At 37.9% G+C, this 25,533-nt stretch overlaps 1 protein-coding gene across 2 annotated transcripts in view; it reads left to right on the plus strand.

Moving 5' to 3' along the window:
• LOC131055068 (isoprenylcysteine alpha-carbonyl methylesterase ICME) overlaps positions 1-25,533 on the plus strand; it is a 92,656-nt gene that overhangs the window by 15,517 nt on the left and 51,606 nt on the right. For both annotated transcript variants that reach the window (XM_057989708.2, XM_057989715.2), the window contains exons 5-7: positions 1,899-1,973; positions 2,083-2,184; positions 2,363-2,506. In XM_057989708.2, the coding sequence (XP_057845691.2) occupies positions 1,899-1,973; positions 2,083-2,184; positions 2,363-2,506 (321 nt within the window). The remainder of the gene's footprint in view (positions 1-1,898; positions 1,974-2,082; positions 2,185-2,362; positions 2,507-25,533) is intronic.

Genomic DNA, 25,533 nt, shown 5'->3' on the forward strand with positions numbered 1-25,533 from the left:
ATTCATAATTCAGAATTTCAATTCATTCAGATTGTCAATATGCATATCATAATAGATATTAAAGAAATAACATACAAAATGTCAATATGCCCAAAGGCTACACTGCTGCCATATAATTTCATTGTCAATTACGATATGAAAATCAAAATAGTACTAAGTAAAACTAAATACAAAAAAGCAAAGTATAATGCTGCCCCTAAACTGCATCTCCTAACATTGCATCAAAATCAGAGTCCTTTGAGTCTCTGCCACTGTCATGGTCTATGTCCACCTCATCCAATTAATAATTTAAGTTTTAACATTAACTTATATTTAATATTATTATATTAATAATTTGATATTCATATTATTAATTCATTATAATAACATTAACTTATATTATAATATTAATAAATTAATAATTTATTAATTTGAAATCGTTGCCTTTTAATTTTTTTATAATTGGAATGATTTAGGGGGCCCATGTTAGAAAATTCAAAAAGAAAATTGAAAATATGAATTTTTTTATTTTTTAATATTTTTTTACTAGGCCTAGCTGTGGGGGACGTCTGGCCATCCCCGGGATGGATTGGGGACGTCCCAGCCGTCCCCCACAGCTAGGGCAAACGTCCCCCCATTTCGCGGACGTCCCAGCCGTCCCCTCCAAATTCTGGCAATTTGGGGACGGGGGGAAATGTCCCCTGGCCATCCCCAAGTCCCCGAAACGTCCCTGGGACTGGGACGGGGGTTTTCAGGCCAGGGACGCATCCCCGGGTTATGTACTGAAGATTGATCCCTATAGTGATTGGATCGTGTAGGATGATGAAATCTCCTTGCTTATAGAGGATGAAATTTCTCATTTTGAAAGGTAGACTACAGAGGATGTGGCTGCAATAGAAATAGGTGAGATTGGATTGTCATTAATGAAAATGATGTGGCAAAGGAGTCATTACCATCTAGTAGTAGGGTGGAGCCATAGGCACAATCTTCTAGGTCAAGCAGGGAACTACAACTGAGTGCGAGGACTAGACCCTCTCTTGCACAATTTTTCACTAGAATGGGGAAGAGGAAATTGTAAAATCTTGTAATTTTTTACTTGCCCAGAAATGCAGTTTATTATGATGATTTTTAAAGGTACTCATCATAAATTCATAATAGTTATCAGTTAGCTATTGTATTTGGCTTTGCATGATGGTGCGGTTTTGTTCTCCATATGTATTCAAAGATCATATCTAATAGAAAACGCTTCCTAATAGATTTTTAGACTCATTTGATACATTTTGTAAGCGAATTTTGCAAAAAAATGTGTTTTTAAATAAATCTAAGTACTTTTTAAAGTTCACTTTTGCCTATTCAGAAAATGTTGGTTTGCTCAGTACGGTCTGAGTCCGAGTCTGCAAACTATGGTTTTACTTACATTGTGCTGTTTGTTAGTTGCTTTGTTTGGTTTTTTGTTAACTTGATTGTTTAAGGATTGGGGCCCTTTCAAAGACGACCTCTTTACCTTTGTCAAAAAAGAAAAGAAGTGAAGCTTCTTGTACAAATTTGAAGGAAGGTTTTACCTTAAAATGCTAACAATTATAATTACCTTAAAGTCTCATTTAAGACCAAAGACTAGCTCCATGTGGTTAAAGAATATTAATGTATGAAGACAATGATTTCAGGCTGATTTTATCAACAAGGAGTGAAACTTACTATTTCTAGTTTGTAGATGATTCTTGCATTCTTGTAGGAAAAAATTGTAAATTTTCTGAAATCCACAGAGAAGTAGTGCACTCAGTCATTACAATCTTATCAATTTAAATTTAAAATTTAAAAGTTAATGTAGCTATATAAATTTAATGAACTGAAACCCTTAGCGTTTTTCAATACAAAGAGTGCACAACTACAATATTGTTCATCTTCTGATGTATATACAGGTATAAAGCTTGGGGTTCTCTTCTTGGTCAAGAGTTGGTGGAAAGAGATGTAATTGTTGCATGCATTGATTACAGGTTAGCTTTATTCTAATGTTAGTAATGGTCAAGGTATTTGAAAGGAAATATTATTGATTGTTTAAAAGTGAACTGTGGATGATCATGGTCTACAATGGATTTCTGGCAGAAATTTTCCTCAAGGCACTATTAGTGACATGGTTAAAGATGCATCCCAGGGCATTTCATTTGTATGCCAAAATATTGCTGAATATGGTGGTGATCCAAGCAGGTTGTTGCTAAACTATGAACATTCAGCACTTATACATGAGATATGAATATTGTTTTGTTTGACAATGACTGAATTTTTTCAACGTTCTTTTATTCTTCTCATAGCATGATTGATCTTATATTATCTTTAGTTTGTAATCATTTTAGGTTGTAAGCCTAAGCATTCGGCTTTTCTTCAGGATATATGTGGTGGGGCAGTCAGCGGGTGCACATATTTCTTCTTGTGTGTTGGTTCATCAAGCAATAGAAGAAGCTAAAATAGGAAGAGAAAACCTTTCATGGAGCACCTCTCAGATTAAAGCGTACTTTGGTATTTCTGGCGGGTAAGAAGATACTGTTGATTGATTAGATAGTTGAACATTTTATTTGAGATGTGGTGTTCATCACTTCAACGTTTTCTTATCCAAATATCACTTAGTCAAGAAACTGCTTATTAGGCAACATGGATTCTCAATTATACTTCTTTTAGATTATGAGCGCTAGATACATATTTCACACTTGCTTTTGATTTTTTCTGCCTTTTAATATTTTATGCATGAATAGGAAATGAACTAGAACCACTTTCCTGAATATTTGTTTGGTACAAATGTATAAGAAAAGTTAACTTCATTTCTTACGATATATGAATCCTGAGAAATAAATTAGTTTAAGCTAATTTTAATTTTAATTTTAATTGTAATTGTAATATTATATTAACTGAATGAGAAATTAAACAGAAGCTACTTTTTGTTTAGCTTTTGTCAAAGTATTTAGACTTGGACTTAGCTTGGACTCATTGTGGATATTTTAGACTTGATCTGGATTTGTCAAATAAAATTTGGCATGATTTGCCAAGTTAAAAAAGTACATTTAAACATTAAATTAATTTATAAACTTGAATCATTAGAACATGTCAATCATTAGTTAATTACTTTTTATATGTGATCATATTAAACAACTAACTTGTTCCAGATTCTCTATTCATGCCAAATGAACTAGCATCATGCAGTTACATATTGAATGGTGATGCTGCTCAAGGAAGATTACCTAGTGTTATATAAAAAATAAATAAAAAAATTAAAAGTTGCTTGAAGTTTTCTATATGCATCTTCTATTAGGGATGAATATAATGTATTTTCAGAGATAATGCAGGGATAAAGGATTTATTATATTGCTGGCCCATAAATTTTGAATTTTCAGCTATTATGTGTGCATATTGGAAGCTTGGTTAATTTATGCCAATTTATTGATCAGTCAAACACCATACGCTGTATACTTAACCATCCAATGCCAGCATCGTATCATTTTTTTGTTTCTTCAGATAACTTTTTGGTGTTCTTAAAATATTGGTATTTAGTAATTTCAATCCGAAAATTCTTATTCAATAATTTGATGTATCTATGCAGCTATTTTCTATATTGTAAGCCCTTCAATTTTAATATGTTATTGTAATAATGTTTCAATTAATCAGGAAAAACTGGATTAGGGAAAAAATCAGGAAAAAAAAAAAAGAAAACTACAAATTTTTTTAACCAAAAATTTGCGCTTTTATTGGGAAAAACTGGCGATTAAATTGCCAAAAAGCCATTTAAAATCGGATTGACCAATTGAAAAATCACAACTTTTTATACGATAAATCTGGGCCCATGCTGAGTGCAGCTGAGTGTTGATTAATCATGATATATTACATGTTTCTGCAGCGATTAATATTCTGTTCCTAAGTTGCCAGTCGTGGTTCGGATTCGGATTCGGGTTCAAGATTCGGGTTCGGGGGTTCATTCAAAATTTTTTTGGGGTGGGTTTTGCTGTGTAAAGTATTACAGCAAAATACACCACCATATCAATGTTTCAGTTCAAAAATAATAATGTCAACATTAACAATCAGCCATCACTGATCAAATATCATCAAAAGTCATCAAACATATCATCGTCCTCCTGCTGTGGCAAATTCACAAATGCACAAATGAGGTATGTTTCACCTTTTTGGCCTTTTTAGTGGTCTATTTTAGGGTTGGAGGGTTGAGTTGACCAAAATAGACCAAAAAAGAGCTTAAAAAAAAAAAAAAGTCTTAGATCAGTCAAATTCTTCTTGGGTTCTGCTTCTGAGGTCAAAATTTGCTGCGAATTCTTCCAAATTCTCCCGGGTCCTTCACAGCGAACCCACAGGCAAACTGCAGGACCCTGGCCGTATTTGGGCCAGACCGCATCTGAACCAGTATTTGGGCTAGACTGCATCCGAACGAGTATTTGGGCTGGACTAGACTACGACCCTGGGCTGCCAGGGAAGAATTTGGCAACTTAGTTCTGTTCACACTCTTTCTAGTTTTAAATGTTCTGCTACTGTTGTAAATCGTACAGTTCTCATACAATTGCATAATTTTTCTAGTTTGATTCTTATATGTTGAATTTAATATTTACATAATGATTTCAGCAGAGATAAAAAAGAGCGTAGAATTGTAGAAATGAATATACATTTTATATATATCTATGCTTTGTCTAGTCAAACCATAGTTGAAAAACTCTCTAAAAACTCTTTTGACTTGCAAGTACTCTCGAGTCAAAGTGCCAGGAGAGTTACTTATCCAAAAACTCAGCGATTTTTTCCTATAAATCTCTATAGTAAATGCAAAAAATCACAAGTTTAATATTTAAAACTCCTCCAAATTCATATAATTTATTTTTTCTTGCTTTAAGTTAAGAAAACACGATTTTATTGGTGGTAAAGTTTTCAAAGGCCTTAATTTGGGCTTGGCTGCCCCTTGACCCCGTTGAGGGCGTTGCCACCAAACCCCAACAAGGGGCGTTGTTCCTTGACCCTGTTGGGGGCATTGCCCCCAATCCCCCACGAGGGGCACTACCCGTCCTCATTGGGGTCTCCACTCCAAAATCACCATTAGTTATTGGAATATGTCAAATAAAAAACTTGATTACAATGAGCGGGTGAGGGGGAATTGGGATATCTCTTGAGAGTGTCTACTTAGATGTTATTATCGCACAACTTGCCAAAAATCTCTTTAGATGAGGCAACTTCTACTTGTAACATGGCTAGTGGAAGTGGCATTATAACTCATTTAGAGTTGAACTTGTTTTTCAGCCTATGGTATGTATCAAATTCTAATTTTATATGATGGAAATTAGATATATGCTCAACAAATTTAGTAATATGTGTGTTTTTTGAGAATAATTTTAAACATTTATGTATATAAAATGTTGGATAAAATTGTCAGAGTTATTGCCAAGTTTTCCCAAAGTTTTTGCTAAGTCCCAAGTTTTTTAAAATTTTGGGCCAAAAGAGTTATTACTGAGTAAGATTTTTTCAACTATGAATTAAACTATATGTTTAATCATGATATTAGCTGAGTCAGCTGATTAGAGACGGCTAAACTTGTCTCCTCTTGTTCAGCTTGTGATTTTGTGAGTCTTGTGGTGGCCCCTTGAGTCCCAATGCTATGGCTTCCATGTTTCTCAAGACTCTCTCCTTTAGGCTCACTTTTTGTACATGTATTAAATGACCTTATTGGCATTGATACTTTGCATTGTTCGTTAAGACCAACAACTCGACAACTTGCAATTCTTTGCATTGTTCGTTAAGACTTGAACAACATGAGGGATCCCACTTTCTCAATTGGCTATCTTTCACTTGCCCCTCATAATCCATGGCTCTCAAAAACATTGCCCCTTTAGGGAACATTGTTATGACATTGATTAAGGGTCAATTTTAGCATCTTTCGTCCATTAGATATAATGGAAACCCTTGTCTTACCCATGAATCCCTTACGGGTTTTAATGAATCTTCGACGAGCTTGACCTCTTTTTCCAATAAGGTGCCACACACCTCTTCATAACCTAGGCCCTTGTACCCTTTGGGAGCCTCATTAATTTTTCTCATCATTTCTTGCCAATATGGTGAGCAAACAACATTGAAAGCCAATCCATATGCATTAATACATATTGCTATGTGTTGATCAACAATGTCTTGAGTCTTATTTTGAAATGCAATTTCCAAAGGTCCCTTTGTCTTTTGTTTGTTGTGGGTTCTTCACTTAGGAGTGGCAAAAAATGGGCGGCTCTCCACCACAACATTGGGATTAGATGGGGGCATAGGGGGCTTCATTCCCTTTGATCATCTTTTTGCTAATGGATGATTTTCTCTACAGCCTGCTAGTTCATCTGTTTGTTCTTGCTCCATAATATATGCTATCACTTGCTTCAATGGCATATGTACACCATTCTTTCTAGAGAAATATATGATGCCTTGTCCAACTATTCCACACAAATGGTCTTTCACTCAAGTATATGAACTTGAATATCCTACATCACATCCCTAGAAAACTCAAATATAGCCCCCAACACCTAGAATTGGTTCTATCATATCAATATACTTTTGGAGAGGAAATTGAATTTAGGTTAGGCTGTGGAGTTAGAACTAGTTGCTATTGTAATTTTAAACAACACATTCAAAACAAACAAAGTTTTAAAAACAAAAAAAATAGATATACAAATCTAGCTCTTTCGATACGTTAGTGGAAGAATGAAAGAAGATTAAAAAACAAAGCAAAGAGTTTGTTTCATGTTTGTAAAACAAAATGGGAGGTAACAAAGAAAAAAAACTTCACTCTTTTCAAAATATTCTCCTATGATCTTCTTGGCATTCTTCTATGATCTTCTTGGTAGCTATTTGACACTTGCAAATACATAGGAATGGCAATATAACCATTGTCGAAGCTTCAAAGATCAATCTTCAATGCCCTTGTTGATTCAACAATCAAAAACGAATGTTCAGCCTTTTGGAATGATAATTGTTGTTTGCAATAGAAATGAGATAAAATGAACTCGTTTTGGTGTTTGAAATGTTTTAGGAGTGTCTTTTAGGGCTTGAGATTTGTTTCAGGCTGCCTAGGTCAAAGTCAAAGCATGAAAAAATTAAAAGAAAGCAAAAAAAATTAAGTGCAAAAGTGACAGATTTGTGTTGTGTTTTCCTAGGTTCCCTTGGATCCTTCCTAGGTTTACCTGGGTTCGTATAACCCCGCAATGCTGAATCTTGCCCAAATCTGTAGGTAGATCAGACCTGATCATAGATCTGGTTCGAACTAGACTTGGATTGTAGGTAGATCCAGTAACATAGCAGGATGACTAGTCAACAATATGGTTTGTTCTATCTTGTGTACAAGACAAAAATTACTTGAAATATATGAAAATAAGATCAAGCCAGGGAGGATGAAGCTGTAGGTCTTGAAATTTAAGATGTAAGTGGATAGATTGTCTTGGCAACTAAAAGGCCTGTGAATATTATTGACAATTTTTAATGAACCATGTTGTTGATAGTCCATAGTTGAAAAACTTGCGAGCCAAAAGTCCTGGCAAGTTACTCGCCTAAAAACTCATTGGTGATTTTTTGAAAATATTGCAGCGATTTTTGATAAAAACTAGCCAAAAACTTGTGATTTTTCTTGACTAACTTGCCTATAAGAGTATAACTTTGTTCTCTCACCTAATGTTAAATTTTTTATGATATTATTAAACTCTAATTTTGATTTATATACGACTGTAATCAGTAATATGTTCTACAAGAATAGTAATATGAGTTTTTAATAATATTTTTAAAATTATGTACTTTAAAAATGTTTGATAAAATTGCTGAGTTTTTCCTTTAGTTTTTGTGGAGTACTGAGTTTTTAAAATATTTAGGCCTGCCGAGTCTGAGTTTTACAGCTATGGTTGATACATTGGATGATCCCATTTAATCTCTAAAAGAGAAACCACAAATTGATTTGATTAGAGAGGAAGCATTTTGCTGATATGTTGACATGCATAATCTTCCAAATAAATATATTATTTATGTTTGGATAACTAGTTGGTGGTTCTGTATTTCTTTGAGAAAACCAATGTTCTCCACAATTGGAAGTTGGCAAGATGACACAAGGATTGTTTAACAGATTTGTTATATTACCTCATTTTACTTTTTTTCTCAGCAAACTCAGCCTTTGCAAGATCTAGACAAATTGATTTAAAGGTTGGCCCTGAAGTTGAGGGATGCTGGGCGGATGGCACCTTGTACTTGTAGGTTGGCATGATGAAGGGTTAGGATATGGAAAATATTTGTATTAAGCTGCTTGATTTGTTGAAGAGATATATTTTGACTTTCGTAGTTTTTTGCATTCATTTGAGCAGGAGAGTACTGATTTTTTATTAGGTTGATGTTTTTGTCCAATTCAACATTGAGTTACAATATGCCATAGTGGTATGTTTGATCTCTAATTTGAGCAGGATATTCAATAGCCATATGCCCAGCTATTTGTCTGTCTTCTTGATTTGGATTTGTTGTTATGGGCATTGGTGTTTTTGGCTCCTCCTTGATGATTTGGTGGGGTAGATATGAGGTCCAATATCTTGCACAAGATCTAAAAAATTTCAAAGACAGCTTGCAACCTCTTGCTGTTATGTTGAAAAATTGAAAGGATGACTAATTGGAGGCTTGTGATGAAAAATTGGAAGGACAACATTGAGTTATGTTCCCCTCTATATTTTGGATATGAGATTAATTTGAGGAGTTGATTTGACATTTCTATTTCAGACTATCAGTTTCCCTTCAAGAGGGGGTCTAACTAGATATATTCCACTCTCTTCTGACGGGAATATTAGTGGTCAGGTTTATAGTTGAACCACTTCAAATTTTGAGTCAATGTTGAGATCAATCTTGTCAACTGGATAAAGTTTTGTAGATCTTGAGGATTTGATTTTAGGGAACCTGGTCTTGGAACAATTTGTATTATGGAGTTTTTGCATAAGCATTGTGCCTGGAGACCTCAATTTGTTTTTTGGCTATTGGATACATAATTTTGGTGATATTTGAGTGATGCATCTAAATATATCCTAGATTTTCAGCTTTGAGATGGATTTGACTGCTCTGTGCATTATATGGTATGTGATAGATATTGTTGTAACTTGTATGAATTTTCAAAGGACTTGATTGATTGATTCTAGCAATTTGGATATGTCTTCTTGATGGATCCAAGAGGATCAATAGTTCCCAGCATTTGAGATTGTTGATTATGTTCCAAATTTGTGATCAGCACATCATGTGTGATGTCCTAGCCTAAATGTTGTGGTGGTGTGGATTCTCATTGGGCGTTTACCAGGGTTGGGACCCACCCACGGTCTAGTGGCCACATGTCCACGAGGGGGCTGACCTGCGTTGGCATTCTGGTGGGACGAAAACCCCACTCTTAACACTGGTGGGCACCATTCACCATCAGTCTGAGATTTTGCTATATTGGCTGCCTTGCTTGGTATCAAAGTCAAGGTCGAGCTCTGCAGAGCGTGGTGGGCTGTGATGTCCTAGCCTAAATGTTGCGGTGGTACAGATTACCATTGGGTGTGCACCCAGGGCTTGGACCCACCCACGATCAGGCAGCCATGTATCCACGAGGGGGCTGACTTGCGTTGGCACTCTGGTGGGACGAAAACCCCACTCTTAACGCTGGTGGGCACATTAAGTCAAACAGTTCACTAGTATGCAGGTTATAGTGTTAGATTGCAATACTGGCAGAGAGCATTGTTGTTTTGAAGCCTATTGGCGCTTTGATGCATTCATGAACCAATAATTATAAATGATATGCTGATATAATCAAACACGAGATATATTGACCAGAATTAAAGATTATTCAATATTTAAGCTTCAACAAACAACTGATATAAAAAGTATACAAGTTTGACCTTTGTAACATTTCGAAATATGCTGACAACAGATTGAATTTTATTAGCTTGATGATTCCTCCTCATAGGCTAAGTTGTTGTACACTTTCAGATTCTCAATGGAAATGCTTCAAATGTTCTTACCTAGCGAGCTATACTCCAACCATGGAAATCCATGGCCCGAGGTAGAATTGAGTATTAATGCTTCAACTTCAGTTGCACCATGTAATCAACAAGTCTGACATACTTTAACTTCGGATTGGCAGAGATTAAGAACATAGGAGTCGACCAGCTCCTTTCAAGATAGTCACTACTCACCAAGACCGCCTACAGCAGTTGGCGCTATCCAATATTTGTGATTAACCAATTCCATGGTTTCAATATAAATATGAATTTCTAGAATTAAATGATTGCTATTATTGATTCTGACAAATAATCCTATACACCAATGCAGAGGAAAATATTAAAATAGTTCCTGTCCTTTTCTATTTTGACTATCCCAATAACCTGAAATCCCTATTCTCATGCCCAGCACAAGAGTTCCAATTTCCACGGCTTCTTCAATTTAGTCAGACACTTATAATAGACAGAACATTTATTTATATTTCTTGATCTCCCAAATATGAAGCAACAATAGGCTGAATATGTGAATGACCTGGGCAATAGTCATTGCCCACTCACAAAAAAATCATGCATGGTTATAAAAATTGATTCGAATACTAACAATATTCCTTCTGCCAACGCTCCATACACCATATGTCCACTCACAAAAAGATCATGCAGAGTCATAAAAACCGATTTGAATACTAACAATATTCCTTCTGCCAAAGCTCCATACACCATATATGCTAGAAACAAGCAGGTAAGCAGCTTGTGATAGTTTGGTCTTTTCCCGTTGAATTAAATATGTTTTAATGGTAGAAAACATCTTTGCCACATTATAAACACAAGCTTGCCAGAAATGTTAATCCTTAGGAGACAACATTATAATATAAGGAATATTATAATATTTTCCTCACCAAAAAGCCCACAACTTAGAAGAAATCGCTCAATGTAATAGGCTTCATGATTCATATACATTATCTCCTCAGAATATTAGCTATATTTATCCAACACATTGTTTGCAATAAAACATTCATCCAGGCACCCAACACAATAATAATATAAGCGATTTTCATTAATAGGAAATTGGCTGCAGCTGTTTGCTGGCATTAGACATTAAATATGATCATCAAATGATAAACTGGCAATATTATTCAAGCCTTGCAATAATCAATATTCCTCTAAGAAATACCTTATTCTGAACATTTGTCTCCTTGTAAGCACATTGTGAAGTACCTAGTTGGCACCTCCAATTGGGGATGGGTTTTCGTCCGCTTCCAAACTCCAAGCTTGAGGGTTTGTGTCCTCAAATCTTCTGAAAGCCCAAAGCTTCCCAATATTGTTCAAATAATTTCCTGTATATCCCATCACCTGCCTTCCATCACCTTTATAATAAATTTGTTTGTGTCCTCAAATCTTCTAAAAGCCCAAAGCTTCCCAATATTGTTCAAATAATTTCCTGTATATCCCATCACCTGCCTTCCATCACCTTTATAATAAATTTGTTGGCAACTGCTCGATATTTAATTATAATAATTTAATATTTGCAACATTATGTGACTTTAATAATATTAAAATGTTAACATCAAAAGCCACATAATATTAAATAATTACTTAATTATTAATTGCCTTAGAATAATTTAAGACAAAAATAATAACTTAATTAATTAATTATTTATTTTCATCACTGGCCAAAGTGGGACATTACTTCATGATTCAGAATTTAAGAGCATTGTTTTTGTTGCATTTGTGTATTGTTGATTGATTTATGTCATAGAGCGCTTGTTTGGGTACAGTATCGCTGAAAATTAGAATTGTGAATGGGATTATTGTTTTTGACATGTGCATTTACATTTTGCAGATTATGGGATTATTGTTTTTGAAGTGATGTCCATGTATTAATATGTTTGTTGATTTTGCTAGCTCTATGAATATTCAGATGTACCTGGAAATTTCTTAGCATTTTAGAATTTTCTACAGCATTATTTGGATTTTGGGTTTCCTCTGTTGTAATAATTGTAGGGTTACTCTTGGTTAGAATTGAATATTTCAGACTTGAGTTTGTGACTTAGGAGACATCAATTTCAAATCATATTGAGAGTTTGCAATTTTTGCCGAGTCATGGGTTTGAATATTTGCGATTATACAGAAGCTTTTGATATCCATGAACAAAGTTGTTTCATTAGGTTTTTCGAGTTTTGGCATAGATTCTCTATCATAAGTTTTTTTTTGTGTCCACATGACTTTCTAAAAATAGAAGTCATTGACTTTAGAGACCATTAGGAGGATGGTTCTTCATTGGCTTGACATGATGAGAATTATATACATATGTTTGGAGGGCAGCTGGCAGTTTTGTATATTCATGAAAAGCAGCATGAGATATCTAAATTTGAATGTTTACCAATAGTGATGACAGATAGCGTGAGATATCAGCATTGGAAAGATTTAGGAACTCACGGCAGGTGACAACATGAGCTTCTATATTTGTAGTTTTTGCACACTTGGGATACATAATTCACCTTTGTTGTGAATGTTTTGGGATTGTAGGACACACAAGTGGAAAGTGTAGTACTACATATTATGAGATTTTATAGAGATTTATGAGTTCAGCACAATTTGGCTCATTATTAAAAATATTAAGATTAATCAATCTACAAATTAAAAATAATAAGATTAGTAGTGAAAAACATTGTCAAATGGGTTGGAAGACAAAAGGCTATACATAAGCATTGTGTTTTCCTATGAAGCGAGTTGTAAATTTATGTTTTATATATTTATTTCACATTAATGATATTGATGTTGGATGTGTCAAATCGTAGGCCATCATAACTCAATCTTATTCAACAGCTTGTTATATGATTAAACTGCTTATTGACTTGTGATAGCTCATATTTGGAAGAAATTAACGGTAAAGTGCTTACTTAATTTCCTTTCTCATTGGTTGGGCACCTCATGTTGACATTAAAATACGACTCTTCTCCACTTTTTAATGCTCTTTTTGGAGCTTGGTTAACACCTTTGCCTTTGCAACCAATGCTTTTGTTGACAAATCCTGGCTAGAAAAAAACTGTTCTTTTTCTGATCCAATCACATATTGTTTTTGTGCACATAATGTGGAATTCCACTTTCCCATTCCCTTTATGCAATTTTGATACACCCTTTGTGATTGTTCCAACTCATTTTTTAGCTCTGTATTTGTCATTTTCAAATATCGAGTCTTTTGCTAAAGCATTTTGTTATCTTCTTGGATTACTTGCATCCAATTCCTGCTCGTGGAGCTTTCCTTTCCTTGAAGCTTCAAACATGGTGCTTTTACATTGACACATCACAAGGCTTGTCAAACTGATTATATAGCAAAATGATTCACAAATTACAATTGCTTATTCTAAGGCCAAGACAATGTTTTCAACACAAATCTTAGATGTTTGATGTTGTCAATGCAAAGCTTATGCTAGTGAAATTGAACTTGTATATCTTGAACAGATGTTCTATGGCTATATGACAAAGCTCTCTTTTTTGATTCCAATGTATTAATAACCTAAATACACGACTACACTGCTGAAATTCAAATGCACATGCAACCTCAAAAACCTCCATGTCAGCAATACAAAAAGTTTTATACATGATAAAATACATGTAGGTGTTCTGTAATCATGTCCTATACCGGTGTGTACAGAAAACATTTATCCTCTTGAAATATTAGAATGCCCAGTCAAGCATCTATATTATTTTACAACAATGGAAAATGTAGAACATTGCCAATATAAAAAATAGATTCACATTAAGAGATGCCTCTATTTACCCTAGAGAAACCCACAGCTTGGAAACTCTCAAGTCTCAAGAAATGCTGATAGAGTAGAATCTCTCTTGGAGCATGGAAATTAACAAATCTCTCAACTCTGGAAGACATTTGATCTTCCTACTGCTTTTCTCATTTCTGTCTACTTAAAAGACCGGTACCAGATCAAATAGGTTGATTGATCTTAATAGGTGGATCACTGAAAACATGCGTATCAGTTGATAAAGGTTGTTGATTGATCTTAATAGGTGGATCACTGAATACATGCCTTTCAGTTGATAAAGGTTGTCTCTAACACTCAGATAAACTCACCAGGAGGCTGAAAACAACTTATTAAAATAAACCTTCTGGTCCTAGGGCTAGATCTTTTGGTTTTCTTCTCAAGCCAGTTTGACCAGTCAAAGAAATGGACCAAACCTGGTGGGTATGTCAAAAAATGAGGTGAACACACCTGTACCAAGATTCAGGTCAATCTGACATCGTATGCAATTCTTTTTCTGCAATAAAACACATATGAGGGTTGTCAATAGAACACCCTCTCACAATTTGTGTATCAAAAGCCTATCAAAAGCCTATCAAAAGTTATCATATCTTAATAAAACATTATGGAGTCATTATGTGACTGTGTAGCATATGATCGGTCATTGGCTTCTAATGGTCAATTTAATGCTGACTGGCCATTCATTACTATATCTTGTCATCCCAGGCTCAAAACTTGAATAATGATGATTTCATTTCATTGATACTTGGGTATGTGTTGAGGTGTCTAAAGTCGCATTGCTGCAAACTCCATCCAGCCAACGCAGAATAGAATGTACTCGCTGAGTATCCTATCCTCTCTTGAGATAAGGAAATCCTTAATGCTGTTTTTCGTTTGATCAAAGGGGACGACCTCAAGGTTTCGATTGTCAGGTCTTGACTGCGGGATTACTCAGTGGTTTGATGTGTTCTTGCTGGAAACACAAAGGGGACTTACGGTGATATGGATAATTGCTGGATGAGTTCCCTAAAATTCTAACAGTCTCGTTATCGATTGGTTTCAGTTGGATTGATACTATTTTCAGCAGGGCTGCGGATTCTTTTTTTTGGTAAAAAAGGGGAAAAAGAGGGATAGGAAAAGAGAGGTACAGAAAATCTAAATTATTTAACTAGGATAATATATTCAGAAAACATATAGACACCTCCGAGTAACTAGACTAAACATTACCAGCCATTTAAGCACAATACTTGTATCAGTCTAGTGCGATCTTCAATGGAAAATTGAGTTTTCATGCTACTAAATACAACATCAAAACTTTAACATTCATTCATTGAGTATTCAATAACCGAACTAAGCATATGAAAGGTTTAGATTAACCATACAGAAGGAAAGACAATCAGTCATTCCCTAATGGTATGAACAACGAGGATTCTATCAGATGTTTATGTAGAAAATGCTATAGAGAAATGAAAGAAACATAACTGAAAATTCTAAACTAATGAAGAAGGAGACCATGCACTCACAAGGAAACTTGAAACAGTTTTAACTTTGCATTAAATCCTATAAATTTCGCCAGAGCTTCAACAACAATCCATTAACTTCTTACAAAATGAGGGAAAACCAGTCCCCTTAAATAGGTTTCAAAAATGGATGAATGGCCAAGATCTAATCTAAACAAGTGGCCCAGATTCATCCTTACAAAAGGGTACCCATACCCATAAATGGGGGGTAAATATCAGCAACTACCCCAAAGGGAGCAATAACTACCCAAAAAGGTAATTAAAACTTATCCAAAATAATTCAAAAAGTGTACACACATAAAGTTTACATTTAGTTGACTTGGAAGTCAAATATAACCCTTTGGCCAAAAATTGCACTTTTCAAAATTCAAAAGAAAAAAGCACATTAGGAGAGCACTTTCTCTTTTCCAGCTCTAGATTCCTTGGTGATGAACTCGACTTCGTCGTGCAAAAACTCTCCCCAGATATCTCGATCAGCTGCACGTTCTACCCGAACGTAGTCCTGAAATCTCAAGCATAACTTGAATAATTCGGTCATTGGCGACATAGGTGGATTGAACATGTTCTTCCAACCAGGAACCATGGATTTGAGGATCCTCGCACCAAGGTCCTTCACATTTGATAAAGTGTCATCACACTTATCATGCATTTTGTTGATATTATCCCTCATGTCTTCCTTCATGCTGAGGGTCCAATACCAGTCTTTGAAGGTACTGACACTATAAGGATTTAGGATAGCATCGACAGCAGGGATCTGAGAATAGGTCCAGAATAGAGCCCTAACGAGGGGCAAAGTCTTGGCCATCGCCTCATGAATGTTATAGCATTCTTTCTTCAGCTTACACATTTTGATAACAATGGATTCCCTATGGAGGGCCATTTCGCGTAGATCCTTGAGGATTTGCTCTCCTCTTTTTTTAATGCCCTGCATCCATTCCTTGACGGCCCTTGCAGTATCCCGTACTCCTTCAAATTCTGTTGTGGTTCTCTGTGCCAATGCTGTCGGGGGAATGTGGGATTCAGAAGCATTGTGTAATGGTCTCAAGAGTTAATCAATGTACCCCTCGGCCTGCTCAGCACGAGCTTGATACATGTTTTTTTCAGCTGTTATTTCTTCAAGTTGCCTGAGTATGTTCTGTACTGAATCCCTGGATTCCTCTTTTTCCTGTTCCTTAGTGGCTCGTTTGATGAGGACAGTTGTGATGCTATAATCTGCCAATGTAACCTGATCTGCTGGCTTGTCTACAGGCGGGGTGGCGATGTGAAGAGTACGGTTCCTTTGCTCATCTTTGGTTATTCTGGAATATGCCCTTGGCTTTTTCTTCCCCTTGGCTTTAGCTTGGTCTATGCGTGAGAAGATGTCCTCCAAATCGATGGGTGGCCTGGTGGCAGCCTTGCGTTGAGCTCGGGCAATTAACCATTCTTGAGATACAGTCTGGGCTGATGCTATGGTTAAATTTACACTCAGTTCTTTGATGTTCTCAGTCGTCTCATCGCAAATTTGTAGCTGTTCCGTTACAGGAGGAGTAGAGGAAGTGTCAAGTTCCTTGCTCGCAGCCGAATTTTCTCCCACTTCACTGAACAATTGTGTGGTGCCTTCGTGTGATGGTTGTTCTTCAGTCTTTTTCAGGCCCGCGGGTATCATCTGTCCTTTGCTCTCCTTCAACAGTGGAGTCATCCTTGGTAGTATTATGGAGTAGCAATTCATGGCGGCTCTGTTGGGTGGGTTCATGCAATTCAATCTCCTGAGTCGATGGAATCTCTCCTTCCTCAATTTGATTATCTGGTTCGGCTAATTCAATGGCTCTTAGCTCGGCGTCCAGCATGTCGGGTGCAGGAGGATCATCAGCCCCGAATGCGTCAATATCACTCTGGGAAGGCGGAGCAGGTGTATAATCTAGTTCAACTACGTCATCGGACGAACTAGGGTTTTTGATGATGAAGTGACCTCTGGTCTCCTAATGGGGATCCTTCTTATTCTTTTAGATGTTCGAGTTCCTTTGCTGGCCTTAGCCTTCTTCCTTTTCTCAGGCTTTTCAATCTCTTCCTTAGGTGCACTGGAAGTTCCCTCATCTTCGGAGGACTGAGAACCAAGGTTACCCAGCAAGTGGTAAGTGAACTCGACACCCTCAAGAATTAGTCGCTCAATCTGTTGGTGCAACCATTGATCAGTATATCTTCTTGGGGCTGCCATGACCGCCTCAAAATCAGTGATCGGGTCTTGCGACCAATCGATGCCTGGCAAAAGATGTCTTTCTACCCCAAATTCCTGGACTTGTAGGCAATTTCCTGAATCTGTGAGTTGATCTGGGACCCGACGGTATTCAAAAAGTCGCATTTGCTGCACACTCAGCCTCGAATATTCGCGCCTTCGGACCTCATAGTCATCAGAGCAGTTCTTCCAATAATCTTCAACAGACTCTTTTGCTCTGTATCGCCTGCCATAGGCCCTCTTTGCCAGATTGTCGTGATCGAAGCATTTCCTTGGAAAATAAACTTGTAGGCCATAGGAGGCCAGCTCTGCAAAGGATTCCTTCGCTTGGGATGGGTTCTTTAGATGGACATCCTGGTTGCCTATAATCATAGGGAAAGCGAATCCAGACTGCTTCTTGTCCCTGAGTAAGCTGCTTGCCGGACGTGACTGCCTTGCGACCTCCAGAAGAACTATCTTGTCGATTGGGTACCGCGGAAGTCGGAAAGGGGCACCCTCAAAGCCAGCTATCCGGATGTAGGAGAACCTTGGGAACTGGATGAACCAGGCACCATATCTCTGTACCAGAATAGTAGCTTACTCTGAGAGCCTTATGTGTAATCCTCCCTGCATTAGCCTGACCAGGCGCATTGTGAAGGCGTCATTGACGCGCTCATACTGACCAACTGCATAGGCTGGGCTGTTCTTTTCTCTTTGTGCTATGTCTTGATAGTGTAGCTGTGGGTAACAATCATATACTTTCACCTGATTAGGCCCATTCCCGATTTCACCCTTCATGATCAAACCTGGCAGTGGCTGATTCCTGGCGAACATGTAGACCAAATAGGAGGTCATAGTGAAGTACTTCTTTGTTTCGAGTTCGATCAGCTGAGTGTGAATGTTGTCGCTTATGATCTGGGCCCAGTCAAACTTGGATTTCCTAGCGAAGACCTTTTCTGTGAAGTAAAACATCCATTCTTCGAAGTAATTGGATTGGGGAAGTCCCATAATCCTGCTGAGCAATGTGACCATGTCCCCATGCTTGTTGTGGAAGTCGCTTCTAGGGGTCTTCTTCCCAATCCTGACGCTTGGAGGTCTTCTCTCCTTGTACCACTCTTCATTTATTAGTGTTCTGCATCTGGCAGGATTCATATCATACGCCCCCTGCGCTTCATCTATAGTTGTGGCTGTGGGGTTGTTCGGGAAGGGAATATCAAATGCGTCGCCAATGGCTTCAGGAGTGAAGTTAGCGAGGACCATGTCCTCGAGGAGCACCAATCTGGAACCTGGTTGGTAATGCCGGGCAGCCTCTACTACTAACTCATAGTTTTGCACTGCCGGGGGAAATCCTGCTGCCTGGGCAATGCCACTTTCCATCATCTGCCTAGGCCTGCCATAGGCATTAGGGGAGAAGACTCGGTTTCTGAAATCTTGGATATCAATATGGCCTAGGTTAGTATCACCGACATTGTCCTAGACACTCTGAACTTTTGATTCGCTCAGTCCCCCTCTCTGATACTGATACTTCATCCTCTCGACTCTGCAAGGGATATCTGACTTGGATGCTCGCGATGTCTCGGCTGCAGCAGGCGTCTTTGATGATTCTACCACCGACTTAGGCATTTATCCTGCACAGCCAGATGCGGATTACGAGGCGATATAAAGGAAGTAAAGCAGGTTAGATAAAGGATATGCCAACATACAAGGATTAATTCAAAAACCGAATTGAAAGAACAACATGACATCTTTAGCTAAAAGCTTGATTGATTTAAACATGAATATTTATGAAGCTTCTCGATTGCGAATTTATACTCTGGTATTTTAGGATTGAATTTCAAAATGGACGATGCTTGAGAAATTTTCCTAAGTCTGCAAATGTGTTTTCTAGTTAATTCCTAGACTTTTTTTTTTAATTGCTTTGCATGAGGTCTTATAAATGGAAAAAGATGCGGTTTTTAAGAGTTAATCATTTTAATTCATTTTGCGTATGCATCTATATGATTTTGCGAATATTTCAAATGATTTCAAGAGAGGTGAAGAACACTTACCTGGCGAAAATGAATGGCGTGAATTCGCACAACTGGCCTTGCAAGAATGAATTCCAAATTTCGGATGGGGGAGTTTGCGATTTGAATTTTAACAGTTAACTCCCTATTCAAATTTCCGTGCCTATGGTTTGGAAAGAAAATGCAGATTTAAACATTTGTACATAGCGATTTTTACCTTGGGCGCCCTTCCAAATTCTAACTTTGTGATCTTATGGCTCTGAGAATGGTGTTAATGGCGTTTACTTTACAAGGCTTATAAAACTTCACGATTTTACCTTACGTGAACCTCAACAAATGGAGAGGGTTTTCAAATCTTGAACTTCACGTTTCTGCCCTACGACGAGCCATTACCGGGTTTACCGAGTTTGCAAGGTTTGTAAAAATCGCAATTTTCGCCCACAATGCGAACTGTGCTCTTTGGGTTTACCCTCCAAACCTTACGCCATTTCCCTTTCACGCGATTTTATCTTGACTTCGGCGGTTTGTGAAAATCGCGATTTTGGCATTTGGATGGGGTCTTCAAACTTCGGCGTTTTGAGGTTATTTTTCAACCTTTTAAATCCTTGCGATTTGCCTTGGTCATGCGAAGTTCGGCGTTTTGGGGTAGATTGTCAACTTTGGCATTTTGAGGTTTTGAAAACTTTACTTTTCACTCCCCTTTTGTGTTTTCACTTAAAATGCGAACTTCGGCGATATGGGTGTGTTTGCCAACTTCGGACCTTTCAAACGTTTTGCCAATTTCGGCAATTTTGAGGCTTTTGTCATTTTTCAAACTTTACTTTCTTCTCGCTTTTCCTCCAAATCGCGATTTTCGGGGACATGGAGGCTTTTGAAAATTTCGGCACTTTAAGTGCTTTTGTAAACTTTGGCCTTTTTACCTTCTTTGCAAACTTTTGACTTTTCAGTCATTTTGCCAATTTCGGACTTTTTAGTCACTTTGCCAATTTCGGACTTTTTAGTCACTTTGCCAATTTTGGCGTTTTCAGTCATTTTGCCAATTTTGGACTTTTTAAGTGTTTTGCAAATTTCATCATTTTGACAATTTACCTCCATATGGCGAATTTCGGGGTTTCTGCTCATTTTGCAAACTTTTAAAATCTACTGTGTTTTCACTAAAAAGTGTGAGCTTCGGCACTTGGGTGGGTTTTGTCAATTTTGGCACTTTGTGGCATTTTAAAACTTTCACCCCCTTTTAGCTTTCAGCTGGTGAAAATCGCCATTCTCACAAATCCTGCAAACTCCTATAAACATCATGCAATCTCTCCCTTTTAGTGCGAATTTCAAGATACGGAGGAGGTTTTTTGAAAATTTACACCTCTGCACCCTCTTATCTCTCTTATATCCTTATGCGAAAATCGGCGTCTTTGGGTCCTCATGCAACCTTCAGACGCTTTATCCTTTACTTGGCGGATTTCGCCAATCTCTATCATCCCACGCCTATCTAAGGCGATTTTACAAGCTTAGACAACCTCTTGGAACTCGTGCCTGAGAGCTCAACTGACCTCATGGATTCACAGGCTCCTCTGCTCAACATCATTATCTCAAGGACTGATTATGGGCTCGCTCAAAAGGACGCGAGACAGTCTGCGCGGAACTCAACAAGGCGAAGACGGAAAAGCCCAAAAAAAGGAAAGGGGACCCTGTCGGCGACAGGGAGCGTGTGCAACGCACAATAGTATGACATGGAGAATACAATATGCTGATCAATTTCTGATCATTGATACAAAATAGAACTAGCTTTTGTCTACAGGATTGGATTACATCTCTAGTCTTTGTTGGCTGCCTTCTTGTAGTTCTGTTGAGGGGCATTCCTTCCTTTCCATGGATCAGTAGTAATTTTATCATTTTATTTTATTTGGCTAGTGCTTGCTTGTATTTGGCCGAGGCTTGGAATTATTCCAATGCTGATCAAAGGATCCAAACTCAAAGAGGTTCAAATTTGAACAATATATAAGGTAAATGGAAAAACAATCCTCTTGTGTCCTTCAACAAAGGAGGGTCTCATACACCGAATTGGTGTCTTACTTGGTGGTGACTTAAAAAACTACCTTTACATTTATCTTTTTACTACTTAGGGTATTGTTGTGACCATTTCACACATCGCCCCATCGCAAATGGGGACCCCCTCTTTTTGCTCGTTTTTCGTTCGTTTTCGCTTTCGTTTTTAGGGTTTTGTTAGTTAGTTAGTCGTCTGGATTTAGGGTCAAGCCTTAGGGTTTTAATTTTGTCTTTTCAGGCCAAAACCCAGTCGTTTTTGAGAGCTTTCGAGCTTCCTTTTCTAGGATGCAAATTTTGAATGCAATGAATTCGCCAAATTGGTCTAATTTTCAATTGGAATGTTAATGCAGAGCTCAAATTTGTCTAAGTATTGAAAGTGAAATGTGAATTTTTGTCCGATTGAATATTTTGACCAAATTTTGACTTTTTTTGACTTTGATCTTGGGCATTGGAATTGATTTGTTTTCGCCTCGTGAAGTGTTAGAATGTGAAAAATCATGTTATTTTGGCCTGTAGGAGCAAAATCGCTCCTGTCCCTCAGTGAAGGACGGGAGCTCATTTTCAAATATCTCATCATCCCTGCAGAGTCCAGACAAATTTCAAGTTGGAAGTGATGGAAAACGGCGATATCTTTCCATTGAATATAAATTGAAGATTTTCATGAGCACAGAAATGCCTCCAGGAGGAAAATCGCTCCTGTCCCTCAGTGAAGGACCGGAGCTACAAATTCAATTTCGCCTTGTCCTTGCAAGATTTTGATGACTTAACAATTTGAGGACGTCCAAAGGAAGATGCTTTGCCAAATGAATATAATTTGAGATGCAGAAACGAAGGAGAATGACCTATATTGACCAAATCGCTCCTGTCCCTCTCCAAGGGACCAGGGCGAGGTACCTTGTAGCTCTCGTCCCTCTCCCAGGGACCAGAGCGATTTCCTTCATTATGCAAAATCCAGACAAAGGTCAAGGCGAGTTTACGTTCAAAAACAAGGAAAAACATGAGATAAATGCGTTGAATATAAATTGAAGATTTTTGGAACGTCCATAACAGTGCTAAATGCCTAGTTCGCTCCTATCCCTCAGGAAGGGACCAGAGCGATTTTTGATATAAATGATTTTCTTGCAAAGTTACAGATGATGTCAAGGCATGGACGAATGGAGTGAAGAAGGACAAGTCCGTTGAATATAAACTTGGAACCTGGCAAAGTGAGGTAAAGGCTACAAAAGGAAAATCGCTCCTGTCCCTCTCCAAGGGACCAGGGCGATACAATGGTGATATTACTTCCTATGCAAGTTCAAGGTCGATCCAAGTCAAGACAAGATGGCGAGGGACACTTCAAGACCTTTTTAGCAAGCACAAACATTCAAGGGTCGTCGCAATGATTGAATTCGCACCCTATAGCCTAGATCGCTCCTGTCCCTCAGGAAGGGACTAGGGCGATGTTGAATGCATTGGCCATTTCCTGCAAAATTTACGTAAGGACAAGACTTCGCAATGTTTTAGAAGGTCCAAGGCATCATAAAAAGATGATATACAAGGGTTTTGAACGTAAAATGATCATCATTTTGAGCATGGAGACTATATCGCTCCTGTCCCTCTCCAAGGGACTAGGGCGATTTGCTTTTGATTCCTCGTCTTGCTTCAAGTTCAAACTAAGTCAAGACGTCATAAGATAGCATATGGTCCAAGGCATCGTTTGAAGATAATTCGCAAGAGTGTTGAACGTCCAAACATTGCCAATCAAGGTAAAAGCTCACATCGCTCCTGTCCTTTGGACAAGGACCAAGGCGATACTATCAAAAACACTCACGTTCCTTCAAGATCAAAGCGAAGCGAGGTTAGGAAGAGTGAAGGACGGCGTCTAGAGGACATTGCAAAGGAGATCAAAGTGTAAAGTTGCCAAGGTCAAGGAAAAGAACGTGGATCGCCCCTGTCCCTCTCCAAGGGACAAGGGCGATGGTCCCTTTAATACGTCCAAACACATAATGAAGACAAATGGAGTAAGCGCAAAAGGAACGAGCATAGATGTTATTCGCTAACAATGAAAGATCGAGGAGCAAAGATGCATATTGAACGTGGAAATTTGGAGATCGCTCCTGTCCCTCTCCAAGGGACAAAGGCGATGAACACTCAAAAGACATTTAAGTACGCATGCAAGATGATCAAATTCGAAGGACTCATCATGATGATCGATTTTCAACGCGAAGATGAAGGAGTTGGACGTAAGAAATGCAAAATCAAGATCAAAATCATGGATCGCTCCTGTCCCTCTCCAAGGGACCAGAGCGATGAGGTACGTCCCTTCCTTTTTCCAATTTTGGCGCCAAGTAAGCAATTCGAATTTTCCTCAAATGCTAAATCAATTTAAAAATTGAATATCCATTTTATTTAGCATTTAATATGGCGTTATCTTTTATTAATTATTTTTTGCCTTTATTTAAAAATCGAAATTAACATTTAAAAAACGCAAGGCATTAATAATTAATTAATTAATTAATATAAAATCAATTTGGAGCGCTCAATTAAGCAAGTCGGCCTTGTTATTTTATTGCAAATCATTTAAAAAATGGTTTTATTAAGCAAGTCGGCCTAAGGGGTGAAAGGATGAGCGCGCTATATATGAAGGGTGAGAGATTTCATTTTCACATAATCATTTTTACCTTTCTTCATGCGAATTAAGAAGAGGCGAATATAGTGCGAAGTGTGTTCAAAGGTGGTGCGAATTCAAACCAAGGGTGGCGCTTAGTTATCAAGGGTGGTGCGAATTTGAAGACCACATCAAATGCGAACTCGAGGATACATTAAGACGAATTTGCTAAAGACTTGGAGGATTTGTTTGAGCGATTTGTCAAGGACAAATTTGAGGGTCATTTAAGACCACGTCTAAGGCGATACTTGAAGATCACGTTCACTCCAAGGGTGGCAAAGTCAATTTTGAGGAGACCACATTGAAGACTATTTTATACCTCAGATTTTGCCTAGGCGAATTTTGTTTTTGCATTCTAGAGTTAGCTCTCTATTGAGGTATGGCGATTTATTATTATTGCTTTATTCATTCATCGTCGTATTTCAAGTTTTGAAATTTTGATTTTTGAATTTCTCTTAGCTCAATCGTTGTTTTTAGGAAATGATAACTCTAGAGACTTATCATGAGGTTTCCTAAAAAACTTTATCTCTCTAATCACCGTTATTTATTGCAAAATCTATTTCTTATAATGAAATGTTGTGTAGGTATGGCGACCCCAAAGGCGGGAGCATCCACCAGCCGCTCGACTCTCATGAAAGAAGATCAGAAGACCGAAGAGGTGGAGACCAAGATCGTGTCGAAGTGGAGCAACATTGGAGATACAAACCTGGGGAACTTTAGCACGAAGAAGTTCTGAGAGGTCCCTTACATCGGCAAGCCATCACCTGTCGCTCGGAGAATAATAGAGAGTGGCATCATCAAGGCGGCCGGTTTTCCTCCAGCTATTCAGTGCCACGAGTTGATGATCGAGTGTGCCCGTCACTACAATCCACAGTCCAGGACAATTGTGTCCAATGAGGGAAACACTTTGGCGTACCTTTCAGAGGAAGCCATAAGTGAAGCCTTCCATCTTCCAGAGCACAGGGACATGATATACAAGAGCATTGAAGGAGCCAGATCAGTGTACGATGATGATCCAGATGCTTGCCTAAGCATAATCAACAAGAACTGGCTACTCAAGAGTCGTCCCCGTCTGAGCAAAGTACCGAACACACCGCACCGGATTGATTTCCAGGAGGAATACAGAGATTTGATTACCATGCTCAACAGAGTTACGGGAGCACCTCATGCCTTCTATTTTGAGAAGTGGATGTTTTACTTCATCCAGGTGATTGTTCAAGGAAAAGGTACGATACATTGGGCTAGAATAATTAGCCATTGCTTAGACGTACAGTTGAGAAGACTCAGGGCTACTAAGTCCTTCCACATGAGTTCATACGTCATCTATGCCTTAATCAGGAGCGTTGAGTACGCAGGACTACCCCACAGAGGAGTGATTGGAAGAGGACCCG

The sequence above is a fragment of the Cryptomeria japonica genome, chromosome 2 (genome assembly GCF_030272615.1).
Source record: "Cryptomeria japonica chromosome 2, Sugi_1.0, whole genome shotgun sequence".
Taxonomy (NCBI): Eukaryota; Viridiplantae; Streptophyta; class Pinopsida; order Cupressales; family Cupressaceae; genus Cryptomeria; species Cryptomeria japonica.